This window comes from Pagrus major, chromosome 4 (assembly GCF_040436345.1).
Source record: "Pagrus major chromosome 4, Pma_NU_1.0".
NCBI lineage: Eukaryota > Metazoa > Chordata > Actinopteri > Spariformes > Sparidae > Pagrus > Pagrus major.
The window spans coordinates 34,055,723-34,073,386 of NC_133218.1; the positions used below are offsets into that span (position 1 = coordinate 34,055,723).

Genomic DNA, 17,664 nt, shown 5'->3' on the forward strand with positions numbered 1-17,664 from the left:
AGCCTTAGTGTAGGGTGCAACTGAGGAAATTAGAGAAGGCATGAAGAGGTTATGACCCTTTTGTCCTTGTGTTTACAGCTGACACAATGATTGTCGTCTTGCGGTCTGAGGGAGGGATTGTCTGAGAAAAATCTTGGAATAAAACCTCTAAATATTAAGTAAAGATTGAATAAAGCCAGCTAGTGTAAAGCAAGTGAAAATTACAGGCTCTTTCCTTCTCTTTAACTTGACACATGGTATTTCTTTACCACAGTTTGACTTTGACAGAACTTTATGGTGGTCACATTGTCCCAGAGAGACGGCGGTTGGCTCATTACTGGTTACTGATTTGTGAGTTCAACAAACAGGTTCGTGTCAGTAGGAAGTCGTTAGCTAGTTGCTATGGACGCCTGTGTTGTAAGTTGAGTGTCGTGCTTGTATTTTACACTTCATATCTGTTGACTGGGCACTTGACTCGCTCAGTTCTCCGTTAACTTTTTGAAGAAGAAAGTTCACTGTCTAAACTGGTGTGTCATTAATCTGTCATCCTTTTACTGGAAAGTGATTCAGGTTTTAAAAACAACTGGTTGTAAAAGGTTCAATGCACCTGGTCAAAAATATCCTTGTCATGCTTTCTTTGGATTGCATTTTAAAAAGATATGTTTCAGTTTAGCCACTTGGCACATATTTGTTTTTTAAATCTTGATAATTCATGAAAAGATTCCCACACAGAAGTCATTCTTGACCATCCTGGTGTTTCTGTTATTGTGGTTTCTTTGGCTCGATGGGGTAAATTGTGTCTAGACACCTTAACAAAGACCAGTGTAGTTCCTGTTACCATGATGTAGGTTTGTTTTTTTTAAGATCGCAAGCGCCTCTCTCTCTCTCTCTCTCTCTCTCTCTCTCTCTCACGATTGATAAAAATTAAAGATTTGGATCATTGTTTGTAATAGCAGTTTCCTTCAGTGAGAGAGTACACTCTCTTCAGACTTGTAATGTTTGTCATTCGTTTTTTTAATTATCTTTTTAAGTGCCTTAAATTAAATGTGAGGAAATGCCAGTTAAAATAAAACAAATTAGCTGAAAACGTGACATCTTACTCTATTATATCTCAGTTTAGTTAATCCTGATTAAATCAAATCAGCTTTGAATTTAAGTCTGAGTTTAAAAAAAGTATTGGTATTTACCAACTCATTTAAAAGGAATAGATGTACACTTCTAAAAGCTTAACTGTCGGCTTAGTGAAGCAGAACAGTTTAGATAAAATGTATTATTATCAATGGTAGTGTCTCCAAAAGTGCAGCTGCAGTCTGAAGAAAAGCCATAATGATAAAACATCTGTTTAAATATCTAAGAAAAGTTCCTTCAGTGCCATCCTTCTGTCTTCGTCCATTGACTTCTTCCATTCATTGACATGAACAGCATTAACTTCTCTTTGTTTTTCATCAAGATGTTTCTTTGTCATCACTTGCTGCCACTCTGTCCTGCTCTGTCTCACAGCCCGGCAGTCACTCTGATGGTCACGACGATTGTCGTACTGAGCCGAGTTGAATTATGAATATCGGCGGTCGCAATTGGACGAAACGCAGCAACTGACAATGACAATGAAACAATCCAGTTCATCTCTGACGGCGTGTTCTCTCAAATCAAACAGCTGTAGACTACAGTGTCTATATCTGATTATCTGGTGGACACCAGCCAAGTCATAGTTGACAATAATCTGACAGACCAGACTTATTTGCTTTGATCATTCATAAAGACGAATGGTAAACCTGCCTTTTTTTTAGTTTTATCCCTGCAACATGTTTGTTCAGAGTTGTACACAATCCCCTTTGCACATACTTTATGGCACATGTGTACTGTGTGTGTGCACTGCTACTATCTTAGCTCCGCTCCGTGGTGTTTAGGGATATATGTTTTCACATCTTGGTATGATTTATTCATCTACTTGTTCCCATCTTTTTTTGTAAATAAGTACACACCACATTCTGAACAGTAAACTACGCCTGTTTTTCTTCTAAAGATTACACTACAGTGAATGGTGGTAGAGGTGATCCTGTTCATGTTTATGTTGTGTGCCTGGCTTCTACGTTTCCAGCAGAGACTCTCCACAGACACCTGCCTCGCACTGAGCAGCAGGAGGTGGAAATCAGAGCAGGGGGGGAGAAAAAAAATCCTTACTTCATCATATACTGAAGGCTGCAGGTTGACTACGCACCGGTCTGTCTCGCTTGTGTGCAGACGTACGCAGTTGCCTCTGTGTGTGTTCCTTTTTTACGCAGGCTTTGGCCTTGCTCTCACTTTGCACCGCTTCAATAATGAAGGAGTTGTAAAGGTCTGGCAGTAAGCCCCCTTGCTGAATTCCCCTCTACCTCATCCCTCCTCTCTCTTTCCTCCCTTCGCTCTCTGTCTGGCTCTCTCTTTCACATCCTAAGGGACCTCCTCTCAGCTCCGCTCTTCAGTTTGCACCGATGTTCCCATTAATGAATGGCATCATCCGGCTTGCTTGTTTTGCACGGTTCAGCTTCACTTTACTGACTGGTGTCTGACCCGCTGTGCCATCGCTGATGCAGAGAGCACTGCGTCATTACTCAGAACAACCACAGTTAAATAAAAAAACAGCCTTATAGAAGGAAGGTGCAAGGATTTTGTTTTTCTGACAGCGAATATGAAGTGCACAAAAATCCTTGAGCTGTTCAGTATGCAAAACACTCAATTCCTCTGGGGTAGATGAATCATACAGCATCTGCAAAAATTGTCACTTCTTTTGGAGGCCACCTGTGCTGCTTCAAGTCCATGTTACTGGGACAGGATTCTCATTTCAGTGGAACAATTAATATGGTTTTAATAAGTTATCATTTCATTAGTTTAGATTTTCCCCATATGTAATTTAAAGCATAGTCCTGGTTTATTACAGCATTGATCCTCCTTTTTGCATCAGTTCGGCTGTTGTTTCTATAATTACTTTAGTCTCAACAAAGGAACTGACATCTGAGATTCAGGTTTTATTAAAAAGCAAACTTCCATCACAGCTTATGGTTCAACTTTTGACCCACTGTACGTGCTGTATTTTTGTGTTCAGTTCTCAGTTCAGTTGCAGTCACCCTGAGGCTACTACTGCTGGTGCGGCCACTTTGGTTTCACCTCCAAATTAGGTGGTTTGGATGATATGACTAAACTGCTGGCTTCTTTAGAATTTTTTTTTTGTGGGTTATTTTAGCCTTAAGTGGACAGAAATGTTCATAGAGAGACAAGATCAAACACAGCAAAGTGCCCTGGGTTGGAATAATTGCTATCACAATATCTGATTTCACTACATGATTATCATGGCCAAATAAATTCACAATAGAGATGAAGAAAATGCTTCTTCTCAACTCTTTCTTTAATTTTGTTAACTATGTGCTTTGTGTCTTTTTTTGGCAAATAAATTACCAAAATACGTAAGTTCAGAGTAACTGAAAGTAACACTCAATTACTAGACAAAAGGCAACCACATGAACTATCATTTTTTTTATTATTAACATTATATCAGTATTTAAATTTTTAATATCACGGGTTATCGTGAATCTGGCAATATCATGACACTCCCTAGATCGAACCCGGACTGTTGCTGAGGACTTGGCCTCAACACACACGGAGCCCCAACTGTTAGCTTTTTAAAAAACAGTTTGATCATCTGACCACTCGTGAGTGTTGCCCTGTTAGACTTTCTTGTCGCTGTATTTCCACTTTTCAGCAAATCCCTTGGTTACTACAGTATTTCCATTTGCTAATAAGAAACCAAAAATCAACAAAAATAAAATCCAAATTGAAACACGAGAATTTTTTCCCTTAAGGTTTGCAAGATCTTTTCCAGAAGGCCAAGACAGCACTTCCTCACTAATCTCTGTGTTGTTTAGGTGCAAAGACAGGGCAGTCAGTTTGTGATAGCTACAAAGGATGCCTTACCACTACCTTGACTACCTCTAAACAAATCCACATGTACTAATATTTCATTCAGCAGGTAAAGACCTGCATTTCTAATGGTGGACTGTGTTTGAATAGGAAAAAAAGCCACACTGCTGCTCTGTAAAAATGTGAGAGTCAGCTGCTAATTATGAAGGGTATCCCTCTGTGGATGGATGGCCTCTTGCTTTCACTTTGGCTCATGCTCCACCAGCGCTTGCACACAGTGCTAGCCCTTAAAATATCATCTTAAATCGTGCTGAGCGACTGCCCTCTGAGCCGACGCTTAAAGATGCAAGAAGGCCAGATGCCCTAGTTAGAATCACTGCTGGCGTTCCTCAGTCATTGGGCCTGACTGACACAGAGCCAGGCTTAGGCTATACTCTGTATTCTGCACAAGAGTCAAACCCAAGTCACAGCTGTTTTGTGCAGGGGTTAGTGAGAAAGTGAGCACCATGAGGAAGCCAAACTAAACCGAGACACAAGGAGGAGAAGGACAGAATAATATCACAACTTGTCATAAACTGTTGTGGACTGTTTCTTACTTTTACAACTTCCTTTTTGGATTTTTGTTCATGTCAGTCAAATGCATAATAACATTCTGGTATTATCACTCGACTGATCAGAAGGCTAACTCGCATAAAGGTGATGGCAGACGTCTTCTCTCTTGAACATGCGTTCCTGCTCTCTCTCCTCACAGTCACCCCCTGGTGTTCAATAATGTCCTAGCCACATGACTGGATACAACATGCTGTACTTGTTACACTTCACATGGATCTGTCTGTGCTCATGAACGTCTTTGTCAGCAATAGGAATGGCTGTCTGTGCTGAACTTGATCAAATAAGGCAGTCAATTAGCTGAATAGTGAGCGAATAGGCTGTCTTTATTAAAGCCTGTTGGATTGGAGTTGTTTGGGAGTGCAGCAGTGCTGGGACATGTCCCTGACATGCATGCATGCACACACACACACACACACACACACACACACTCGAACACTGGCAGTGTTTTATCTTCTGAGGTCAATACGGTCAGAGTTGAACATGCTTACTTCTTGTTTTTCATTTTGGGCTGCATGGTTAACCCCGAGGATGCAGCAGCGTCTGTGGCTGTGTAATAATGTATGTTTTGAGATAACAGTAAGTTGAAATATGATGATTGTTCCTATATAACCAATAGTCACTATGAGGAGCCGCATCATAGATACAATTTTATTTTTAGTAGCTGTTAGATGGCCTAAATTATCTGATTTTCTAATTAGCCTGCACAGGATTGAAATCGGAAGATTAAATTGTCTAGTTTGAAATTAAAGTATCAAAGTAATTTGAACTGTAGCCCAGAAAACTACATCACAGTAAAACTGATGTGTGCTCCCTGGTCAGTTGAAAAGTTTATGTGGGAAGGTGAATGAGGTACATTCTCATCTTCCTCAAGACTGCTGACCAGGCACCTTTGAGCATGGCACCAGGACAGTTAACCCTCAGGCAACCACTAATAGAGGATGGTGGGGAGCACCTATGTGCACAGGTTTTTTCGCTGTTTGAATATAAAGCCAGACATTGCACACACATCTGAAGCTAAATGTACACAATAAATAGGTCACATTTGAATAATTCTGTTGTTTTCTCACAATGCTATTAGTGCCGCAACAATTACTAACAACTATTTTCACAATTAAGTCAATCAAAGGTCAAAGACTCTTCATTTAATATCATAAATGACGAATAAAGGCAGTAAATCCTCACATTAAAGAAGCTGGAACCAACAAACCTTTGACCTTTTGCTTGAAAAATGACAAACTATTAACAATTATCAAAACAGTTGGTGATTGCGTTTTGTGTTGTGTGCTTGTGCTCTCCTGTTTTCCTCTGTGCAGTTCTTCTGTCAGGCTCGGTGAGGCCGTTCGGTCACAGGAGAGCCGGCCCGACTGAGGTTCTAATGCTTTGTTAGACTTTCAGCAGCTTCTCTAGAGGGCACCACGCTTGGCCCAGCCTAGCGCTACTCTTGGCCCTGAATAAAGGATCATTAATGCATGGTGCTGTATTTAATTGGTTGAGGAAGCGTTGCTGTGCATCATGTCTCCTTTCATTTATCAACCCTGCCATTCCCCTCCCACCTTTGTTCGGTTTCAGGCTGGCCTGTAGCTGTAGGCCTAATTAGTGGGGTATAATCTTTTTATTTTTTTTTCTTCTTCTTCTTTTCACACCTTGATTTAACACTGCTATCTATGTTTCATTAACAAAGCCATAGGTATGAGATCCGGTGTTAGTGAGGAGGTAGCCGTGATGTTTTTGTTTCTGTGAGAAATCCTAAAGGCCAAGGCTATTCTTAGTGAACGGCACTGAGAAGTGTTTTCCAGGTGTGAAAAGTAAAGGGAAAGTTCAACCAGATTCGGAGGTGAAGGTGATGAGTTTATCTGGCCCTGATTTTTTTTATTTATTTCATCTATGTTGTTTGGTGGTAGATTTTAAGGAGAGAGCGGCGTCTCATGTTGAGTAACTCAAAAGGTTATACTTAGCATTTCCACTTTTCAGGAGTCTGCAGGGAACAGCAGCATTTTGACATGAAGATTGATGAAAACGGCTCCCAGAATGCAGCCTTTTATTTGCAGTCTTACAGATAAGAAAAAAATGACTTTGCTAATCAGCTGTTAATTTGTGAGTGCTTTGTTCCCTTGCAGCCGGCTCTCACTACAAAATCAGTTCTGGACCTGTGGGGAAACACTCATCGCTGGCTGATGGACATTCACACGTTTTGAATGAGAGAATCCAATAGTGCTGCATTATTATGTCGGCAACGGCTGTTTTTATGCACCCATTATTGATCCCCCCAGAGGAAATGGAGTTTTCTAGGAGGTGATAGTCGATGCATTTTTAGTTTAATGACAGATAATCGACAAATAATCGATTGGTGAACATTTTTGATATCAATTATGAGGATTTTTATGCATCCCTTCCATATCATAGTTAAAAAATTCAGCATTATGAAAACAAACAGTGTTTTACCTCTTAACTGAGGAAGTTTAAAACTCACATGTGCATTGCCTAAAGCAGTGCCTGTGCATGCGAGATCATAAGGTCGTTCTGTCATTCGTCGCACCACGGATAATGTTTCCGTTCACACCGGGTGACACTTTATCCCAGTTGGCTACGGTTATTATCTCTGTGTATGAGTGTAGCAGCTAGCTGGTAGACTCTGAAGCACCGGCGGGTGCTAGCCATCTATTCAGCCGGCGCTAGCTCTCATTTCCCTAATGGTGAGTTAGTGGAGACTCTCACGGTGGTGCAGGCAAGAAATGAGAGTAGTGGCACACTAATACAGTCCCTTTGATGAGGAAGTAATGGAGTGTTCAGAGACAGACACCTGTGCCTCTACAGCCAGCCTCCCCCTCTCTCTCTCTCTCTCTCCACACACACACACACACACACACACACACACACTACCTTTCAACAGCTCCGCTACTCCCCTCCCCTTCCTCTCTACTCCCCTCCCCTCCTCTTCCTCCTCCCTCCCTCTTCTGTCCTTAAAGGAAGCCACTCCCCCCTCGCACAGAGCTGCCAGGCTTGTTTGCATGTTAACCGTTTCGTCACCAAGGAGCCGTGGCTTCGTGCCATGTGACCGTTGAAGCATTTGTATGTTGTTGAGCCTTTTTCCTCTTTCTTTTCTTTTCTTTTGCTCTCGTTTTGACACACACAGACAAACCTTTCCAGTAAAGAAAACTGTTGTATCGTCACTAACAACCATATATGGTAACTGAGGCTTTCTGTGTTTTAATAAGGGTGTTATTCAGGCTCTCTGAAAGTCACACCTTGTCTGTTTTACCCATCAAATACTGTTTGCTGTTGCAGTGATTTGATTATTTGGATTTTAGATGGCAGCTGCTGCAAGATGTTTCTTTAAACATATCTTATTCTTCCACTTTTACAGTGAAAAGGCCTTTCCATGTTGTTAGAGGTTGTTTTATTATGTACACATATTGCCGATGCAGTAATGAAGGACACTGTTTGGTTTTCAATTTTTACTGTTTGTGTTGGTTTATGTAGAAAGAGCCAAGGGCCGACATGAGTTTTAACACCCACTGCACTGTTGATGTGTGTGTGTGTGCAGTCAAAGCTCACCCCCAGGCTCTGTTCCCCAGTGGGCATTATCTGACAGTGGATTTGTTTAGCTTGGGGAGGACACTGTTGCTCAGCTCTCAGTAAGCATGTGGTCTACTTTTAAAGTCCAAACTCCAAGGCCTGGCCCTGGCCGGTTGGATCTCATGTCTGCTCCTGCACACATTTTTGGACAGGACGGCCATTGTTATGCACACATTGGAAAGCCGTCTCTGTGTGAAGATATAATGCAGTAAAATGTAAAACTACACACACCACAGAGATAAAAATGAGAGACCTGTCGTCCCACTTATCTTAAAAAGCTCTGCCTTTGCTACTTTACACGCACATGTACTCACACATACACAGTTTGAATGAGGCTGTCCACACCATACCAGTTGGTCAGTTGCATACAACTTTATTGAGGTTATCTGTACAACATGCTATGTAAAGCCATATTGTGTTGTAGCCTACACGCACACACACCCACATATTTCACACCATACTTGAAAAAACTCACAGTAAGTAGTCTCCGAGGGATCAGAATGGAAAGATATGATAAATTATACAAACGTAATACAAAATAACATTTTATTGGTCTCAAAACATTGAAAAGTCACAGAGAAACACACAGAGAACATTTAATATATACCAAAATCAGAGCATTCCTCGGGGACATTTGCTTTTTAGGACATTGTGAAGGATTCTGGGTGATGTCTCACTGTGTGTTGTGTTGTATTTAGCTATCTCTTTAAGTTAACAGCCTGTTGTCAGCTCCACCTGTCAGGAGATATGTATTGACATATTGTGTTTTGTGTAAATATTCTGAATCAGATGTGATCCCAAACTCATCCCAAATCCACTCATGTATGCCGTCGTGTGCAGATGCATGAAAGGTGAACAGGGTGTTGGCAAGGAAAGAAGCCCGTTCAGCACATTTTGCACAGTAAATAAAGATTTCAGAGCTGATTGGATATCTGTCAGTAACTCAGACCAGTAGTGCTGTGCACTGTACCTGGCTTCAGGCCAGCCCTGTGTCTCTGCATAATTCCCCGATACCATGTGCCAGCCGGTGCACATGGCCCCTGCATCATGCTGTCAGGAGTCCTCCTGAAAGGCCAGCTCGTTCCTCCCAAGATCTCTTCTGGTGCGCAGGAAGAGCTGCATGTGTTGGACACAGCCCAGTTTCCCCTCTTGGAATTTTTTTTTTTCCAAGAGTCATCGCGGGGTGACGAGGCCTTGACCTCTCAAGTGCTCGAAGTCTCCCTCCCCCCCACTAGAGACTTCTGGATGTTTCCGTCTGGTACGAGGGAGTAGGAAGTCTGCTTTTACGCTGCTGTAGTCATGTTGTTAGTGTCTGTAATGTTTGTGTACTGTTTGAGTCAGGGAAAAAAACATTTTCATCCTGTGGGAAATTCTGAATGTGTTTGATAATCTGTATGATGCCGTTCCATAAATAATACGACACGTCATCGGCACTAACCTACATGGAGGGACAAAAAAAGCTCTGATGTTGACAGTCTGTGGAGTGGGCGCAATCCAGTACTTTGGGGGTTAAGTTGTGAAAGTTAATGTAATAACTGCTAGCACCATCTGCTGGCCTACTTCCTTACAAAGAGAGAGAGAGTGAGTGAGAGAGAGCGAGTGAGTGAGTGAGTGAGCGAGCGAGGGAGAGAGAGAGAGAGAAAAACGAGTCTGGGTTTTAACGACATCTCTAATATTCATGCTGATGCATTTTGCTGCTTTGTGCTTTCATTTTCCGCCGCTCTGCCTGCCAGAGTCTCGAGCTCGCCACACACGCCCCAGCCAGGGAGAGGGGAGGGCAGCGAGGGAGAACGAGGAAAAAGACAAGTGTGGGGGGAAAAGGAGGAAAAAAAACAACCGGCCAAACAAGCGAGCAAGCGACCACAAAAAGCCTTTTTTTTTGTGTGTAATAAAAAGGAGTAACCTACCTTTTATCCTGGCCGGTGAAGAAGACGAGGAGAGAGGCGCGAGAGAGGGGGGAAAACTGCAGAGCGGAAAGAGCAAGAAAGAACGAGAAATAAGAGGAAAAAAGGCTCAGAGAGGTACAGGCACGCGAAAGGCAGGCGGAAAGAGGAATCAATGAGAGGGGAGGAGAGGGGAGGCAGGGGAACGCAACTCTGACACACACACACGCACGGGGAGAGAGAGAGTGAGAGGGAGACTTTGGCGAAGCCGGACGACGGCGAAGAGGCACGCAGCAGCAGAATGAGAGCTTCCTGGACTGCCACGCACCTCCTCTACCGCCCACAGCGCTGCTCCCTCATCACCCTGTGAAGAGACAAACGAGGGTGAGGGAGCGAGCGAGCGCGCGAGAGAGAGAGGGAGAGAGAGAGAGAGAGCTCCCATGCGCTCCTCTTGAGCCCTGCCCGCTGGGGGAGGAGGAGACGAACAGGCTCCAGCGCTCTTCGCACTGCCTGAGGAGAGGAGCTGACCGGGGAGGAGGAGGGGAGGCAAAACGAGGAAGCGAGGGAGGGGAGGGGGGGAACGCACGGCTCTAGGAAGAGTGAGAGAAAAACGACTGTTGAGAGGGAAAAAGAAGTGTGTTTGTAAGAGAAAGCGTGAGCGAGCGGCGGAGGGAGAGAGAAAAAACCCGGCGAAAGGGCAAGGCTTTTGTTAGCCGGTTGGAGAGGGGGAGGAAAGAGGAAGAGAAAAAAAAACAAAAAAAAAAAAAACACCATGTCTACAGTGAAGAGGCCAAGAGGAAGGGTAAGTGAGCTGCTCTGAGAGCTGGGAGGAGGGACGAGGGGGAGGAGGAGGGGCCCGGCAGGAACTGAACAACCTCCTCTGCTACTGGCTCATGCTGCACTGCCGCCATCTTGAACTCATTGCTGCTTTATTTTCCTCCCCTCCATACTCATTTGCTTTGCTGTGCTAGACCTTATCAAGGCACGCTGGGGTTTTTTTTAACAGTGTTTCTGTTCCCCGCCCCCCACTGCCTCTTCATTCCATACATCGCTTTCCTCCAGCCTCCTTTTCTTTGAATTCCTCACTCACTCACAGGCTGCTGTAGTTTCTGTACTGTACATGGTGTGTGTGTGTGTATATGTGTGTGTCCTCCAAGTGTTGAACCTGTCAGTCAGCAGAGAGCTCACTACATGTGGAAATGAGGGGGTGAGAGCGAAGGGGGAAAAAGCAAGGCCGGCCCGATTGGAAGCTTTACTCTACCTTTTCATGGGCTGTAATGGTCCTCAGCGTTTTTGTGGGACTACGTGCTGTTAGAGAGATTGAAATCACTGCAGTGCTGGCAGGCTGTAATTTCAGTTATTTATAGATGTATTACACAGCTGCAGCGCTCTCAGTTTTGGTGCATTTTATCTTTCCTCACCCCCTCTCTCCCTCTCTCTGATAGAAGCCTGTTTTCATATTTTTTTTCTTCTTCCTCTCGCTGCTTCTTTCATGTTCTTCCGCTCTCAAGCATTACTTTCAACCCCTCCCCCCCCTCTCTTTTTTTTTTCTAGCATTTACTTGAATGAGAACATTCCAGCATGATCCAGTAAATTTCTTCCTAATAGCCTCAGCGGCGTTGCACACGTGAAAATCATAATGCAGCTCTTGTGTGTGTGTGTGTGTGTGCGTGTTTTCCCCCCTTCCTTTCCAAATGAATCGCTGGTTATTCAACTCCCTCCCCCCCCCCCCCACACACACTTTGTTTGGCGAGGTTCAAGCTAATTCTCTTTATTTAGCCACCAGTGAGGAGAAAAAAAAAAAAAAAAAGCAAACCGCGCCTGGGCCGTATAGGCATACGCAACACATTTTTAGATCAGGTCATCCATTTATGGGCTCCCTCTCCGCTGGACTCCAGGCCCACCACAAGGAGCTTGTGTAGGCATAACCACCGTCACGCCATCTATTATTCACGTATCATCATGTATCAGCCAGGCTGGATTATTTATGTCTGCGAGGCTCACTGTAACCTGCTTCATTGACTCGAGTGTTTACCCTACCTTTGCATATCTTACACCATCTAAAAGAATTTCAGTTGTATCAGGGCTGAGAGAGTTTTCATGTCACATGGTTTCCCACCACCGGATCTAAATGAATTCCTGGGGGGAAACACCGGCCTTTCTCATGCTGAAGGTCTGCCGGTAGAGTTGCACAGGAGGCTGAGAGTGGAAGTGAGCATCACGCATAGTGAGACAGGTCCTCCCCCCACCCCCACCATCGGAGACGGGGACAGCAACGAGCTCCGCTGTGCGAGAGGTTCACACAGCCTCCAGGAGGGTTGTGTTTTTCTGAATGAGTGATAGTTGCAGTGGTCACATCGCAGCATCGGAGCATGTTGTAATGTCACAAAAGGGTTGTGGTGGCTTACAGAATTTCTCTGTTTCATGTTTGATTATCGCATTCGCTGTCTGAAAATCAAGGTTTGAGTGTTACTCACCTGTTAGCTGAGCTGTGTGACTCTACAATAATCTCCTTTTATAAACAACCCTGTCTTTTATATTTCTTTTTATTCCAGTTGTATGTTACAGAACGTGTAGGCAGATGTTTTGAACTGTACAGAAAAGGCCAACCTTAGAGCTTGAATGCAAGGAAAGCAAGCTAGAAAATTGCTGATTTTGTCTATGGTATTTTCTATGTGTGGAGAAATGCATAATGATTAGGTGTTTGAAGACTTGTATGTAGCATCTTATTGGCTGCACATTGTGTTTAAAGGAGTTCAGTCTAAACTTTTTTCAGCTTCAGTCACTCCACTCTGCTTTTAAGGTCAAGTGTCAACCCTATAGGTCCGTGTCTCACTGGGTCTTTCTATAGCACATATAGCCCAGCATCTGATTTTGGGTTTGTATCATCTAAAATAGATGACATCATGTCTGTAATATTTATGAGATATTTGCCTCGAAGATGATCGTAATTCTGAAATAATAATTATCGTTCTCTTTCTCTTTCCTCAGCCTCGAAAGAACGCTAATGGTCCCGGTAGCCAGGTACGGGTCCTCAGTCCCCCAATGAAGAGCAGCTCATCGTCCTCCTCCTCTTCCTCATCGTCTTCATCATCATCCAGCTCCTCATCGGAGAAGAGAACGCCACGGAGGACGCACCATCAGATGGAGGCAAATATACAGGACAAGCAGGAGAAGGCCAACAGGATAATATCAGAGGCTATTGCTAAAGCCCGACAGCGTGGAGAGAAGAACATCCCCAGAGTTATGAGCCCTGAGAGCTTCCCCAGCTCCTCCTCGCAGCACAAGAGCCACCGCGACCGCGAGCACAAAGGAAATGGCAAGGCACGGCTCAAAGAGAAGGCTTGTAGGAAGGCCTGCATCGTACCCTCCTCCAAGCCCAAGCAGAAGGCCAAGATTGGGTATGTAGTCGCAGCCGTTAATAATGCTCTGTAAACCACTGACATGATCCAGGTCCCACCCTAACCCAAAGCAGTATAGTATACTCTTTAACAGAACCCAAGCCTAAACCACTGCAACATTTAATGAGCCCAAGGAACAAGTGACATGTGCCACTACAGTTAACTTCATGTCATTGCACTACCATACCCAAGGAGATTTATGCATATTCTACCAGAGACAGGGCTGCCGTAAACATATTTCACAAGAAACCCATCAAAATTTTTATTTTATTACATTTTAATAATTAGTTTGGCACTAATAATGACAAATGAACATCATGGAACAAGCAGATGGACACAAAATTCAACTATTCAATTTACAGTGATATTCATATCAGTGTGAACGGAGAAAAACGGTTGATTTATTTTCTGAATACCAAATAATCAGCATCATTTCACTAGTATTTTTTGACACGGCACATTTCCCCTTCTGTAAGGACAAAGCAAATGCTACTTGTCCTCATCCATTTCTGTAGTTACTCTGTAATATTTATCAGTTTGCCCTGGTTATGCAAAGTACTGGCAGAACCAGATATGCATATGTGGCCATATTCACACAATGGTTTGTTTTACTTACTCTGATTGAGGAGAAAAACTAACAAATCGAACATAAGCTGATCAGCCTGAGGGTTTGTGAAAGTGAAAGGGAAAGGTGTTTTTTTTTTTTTTTTTACATAATATGGCGAGATGTTGCTGCTTTTCTTTGTTTTTACGAGCCCACATTTGCCGCTGCATTTGAAAAGCTATCGAATTGTATCTTGCACATCATCTCTCTCCACGTGATCTATTGATAGCACTATAAATAAAATCTCTCTTGCAAAGAGCTCAAGTTGGAGACTATTGGGTCTGAGCTGAGAATCAAAGCTCCATGACTTGGTAATTAAAACAGTGTTGTTTAGGAGGATGCTCCTATCAAACAAGGCATACATTTCAGTACGTTTGGGTTGATAACTAACACCTCGGTCCTGTGCTGTTACTGCATATCTCACTGTTAAACATGCTTGTGCACTGGTTGATTTTTTTGCTGGTACATTGTTCCACTCGCGTACATTTTGTGCCTGCCGTTGCCAAGATGGAAGCTCAAAGTTCAACAGAATTTACTGCACACCATAACAATAAAGCAGGCTCAGTCATCAGCATAGACATGGGAGGAGCAAACAAAGGCTGCATTTACATGTGAGACAGTGCTGCCGAGTATATTCAGGCAAGTAGTGCTGATGTATAGATACCGCGGTCCGCCTCCCCATCCCCCTGTTAAACTGCTATAAGCAGTGTGTAGCTATAAGCCACACCCAACACAAGCTATCGAAATATCAGCTGGTGCAGACGGAGGACTGAGGCAGGAAGCTGAGGAAAAAGGGGGAATGTTGAGATTCACTAATGTCAGATTGTGCTGCTGTAACAACAAAACACATTTTTGGTTTTAAGCATGATTGAGAAGGCCTGTGTGTTTTTTTTTTTTTTTTTAGACTTCGCGTGAGAGTGACTGACAACGGTCAACAATAATATCTGGCTGGCAGCTGTGTTGATTAATAACTAGATGAGCTCGGCAGAGGGAGAAAAGCTGTAGGAGATAATGGATTTTGCTTGCAGTTTGTGTGTGTGATAATGAGGAAGTTGTGGCAGTGCTGATATTTGGGAGAATAGTGAGATGATGGAGCAAATCAGTCATTGTGATACAGTCCCCCAGTAGCTTCCCAGCTGGAGTCGGATGTACTCGCTCGGTAATGCGGACGGCAACTTAGGACTCTTAGCTGTTTTGGTTAACTAAAAGATTGTTGATCCGGTGGCATCACTGAACACGCTCAGTTTTGATCATTGAATAAAAGCTCAGTTTGATGGTACAATTTTCACTTTGAGATAAAACACCCGTGAGATCAGGAAGCTTAACTCTACCTTGGTTAGTCAGCGCACACTCAGATCTTTTTCCTTCATCAACCACTTTGCGGTCGTGGAGACGCAGCTGATTAAACCATCAGCATTTAATGAAATGCAAAGACCTGTGCAAAGACTTGTTAGTCTTGAAGGGGCAGTATATAATGGGTCTGTATTGGCATGGCCATTCAAATGTGTTACCGATCACACTGATCCTTGTTGTTACAAGTTAATGAGCTGTGTAACCCATTTTTATTTAGTGTAACCATACTTGGCCTACATGCAGAAAAAGCATCAGATTAAGGCTGCTTGGATCACAGCCGCTTATGGAGCCTGAATCATCTCAGTCAACCTTTTTGGGGGCATTCATTACATCATGCATTCCATCCATTTTGAAACGTCATTCAGTCCGGTCAGATGACGGGCTGGCACAGTCTTACAGACATTTTTATAAAGGCCGTGACCTTTTTATGCTTGTTTGATAGCTTTGTTCCTGTTTCCTTTTTCCTCAACCATTCATAGTTACATTTTTCGACTCCACCCAATGCTTTCTTTCTATAAAGTTGGTGTAAATGCCACAATGCTGCATTTTATTGACCTATTTAAATCTAAAGAGGCATTTGAACTTGCAGCACATCGTGTGGTTTATGTGCTTTTAGTGTATTGATCTACGTACATATTCATAATCGTAGATATATTTAAAATGATGTTAAATAAACACTTTAAATTCTGCGTTTTTATTCTAAACACAGTTGTAAAGCACAGCTCTCTCCACACAGTGTAACATTCAGAATTATACAGTACACAGAAGAGTGTACTGTGTCACCGATGATAAAACAATTTAAAAAAGGTTATTAATGATAATGGGAAAAAATGAAAAAAGCAAAGAGTAAATAAATGAAATTAAAGAGATGGCTGCCTGTAACCCATGTCAATGAACCAGCTGGTGTATCTAAACATATTGGTGAATTGCAATCCCTAATTTTGCCACGGTTACTAATATTTCAAGATCATAGGAATATGCAATACAGAAAAGAGGGACCAGCCAGAGTTGTGAGTTGAATTTGACAAAATTAATCGGGACTAATCTGAATGTGACCCTGTAGCTTGTGATGTTGCGTCTTAATCTTCACTGCTTACACATGTGTGATGGAGAATCTGTCCGCAGTCCTTGTGGATGCGGTCATAGCGATCACCAGTTTAGCGTCGTGGTGCCTATTCTGTGTCCCTCTTCTTTTGTTTTACCTGAGAAAAAGAAGTTCAGATGTACAGGCCCTTAGTGCAAATGTGGCAATGATATATAGCTCTGTCAGTATATGTGAAAAAAGGCTCGTGGGAGTGTGTGAATATTTCATCCAAGGTGTGAAGATTCATATCTGGCAAAAGCTCATGCTAATGGAGCTTCCACTTTTGTACTAATTAGAAATGGCACAATAAAGAAGAGACAATGTGGAGCAGAGTTTTCCAAAGAGCTGAACTCAATTATGAAGCTTAAGGCCTCAGTAACCAACAAGAATGTGACTCTTGATTGACCGTGTTAAACAAAATAGTCCACTTCCTTTTTATTGTAAATTATCAGTTTAAAATAAAAAAAGATAATAAACTTACATGTGTTGTGTTCCTTACAGGACAGTTTCGCTGAGACGGGCAGGTCCAGGCCTTGAATCATGAGTCAGAGCATGATCATTCTCAGGCTCTTGACACTGTAATGTAAACATTAGGACTAAAACATAAATACAACCATATTGGCTCGAACACCAGATGACCTGATTAAACTCCCTCCTCTTCAACACTTCCCTCTGGACGTATTTATGGCGCAAAGAATAAATCTTAAATAAAACTAAAAGTAGATGTTTAACAACATTAAAATGTATCGTCACTTTTTAATTAAGAAGAGTAAATGCATTAAAAAAACGAGTAACTCTGTGAGACTTTAGGGCACGCACACTGTACATACTATGGCGTCTTACTCTGGCAGTGACTGCATGTGGACACAAGACAGACAGGAAGAAGCTCGCTAGCCCTGTGGAACAAACAGTCAAGCCGTAACATAACACTGACTTGGTTGTATAGTTATAACAGGTATAACAAGGAACAGTGCTGCTGCAGCTCCCTCCGGTCAAAAGGGAGCATCTGCTGCTGTGTCCATAAAGATTTGAGCCGATGTACATTCGGTACGCACGTTGATATCAGAACGTTATCGGTCAGTACAGGCTTTAAAATGGAAATATCAGCATCGGCCCGAAATAAACATGTCTACCGATATGATACGCCTGTAAAATGATGCTTAAATTAAGCAAATGCGATGCAAACTGTGACTAAGTAAGTCTCTTATTTTGCCCAGTGAATGTGTATGTTTTTAATAAAGCATTATATGTCCTCATCTGGCAGTGGGCAATCATGAC

At 42.8% G+C, this 17,664-nt stretch overlaps 1 protein-coding gene across 8 annotated transcripts in view; it reads left to right on the plus strand.

Moving 5' to 3' along the window:
* The window catches only part of chd9 (chromodomain helicase DNA binding protein 9), a 73,274-nt gene that overhangs the window by 13,225 nt on the left and 42,385 nt on the right, over positions 1 to 17,664 (plus strand). For 7 of the 8 annotated variants that reach the window (XM_073464266.1, XM_073464269.1, XM_073464268.1 and 4 more), the window contains one exon: positions 12,936 to 13,345. In XM_073464266.1, the coding sequence (XP_073320367.1) occupies positions 12,936 to 13,345 (410 nt within the window). Of the gene's footprint in view, positions 1 to 10,580; positions 10,747 to 12,935; positions 13,346 to 17,664 lie in introns of those variants that run through there. The other variant, XM_073464273.1, reaches the window with a different exon arrangement.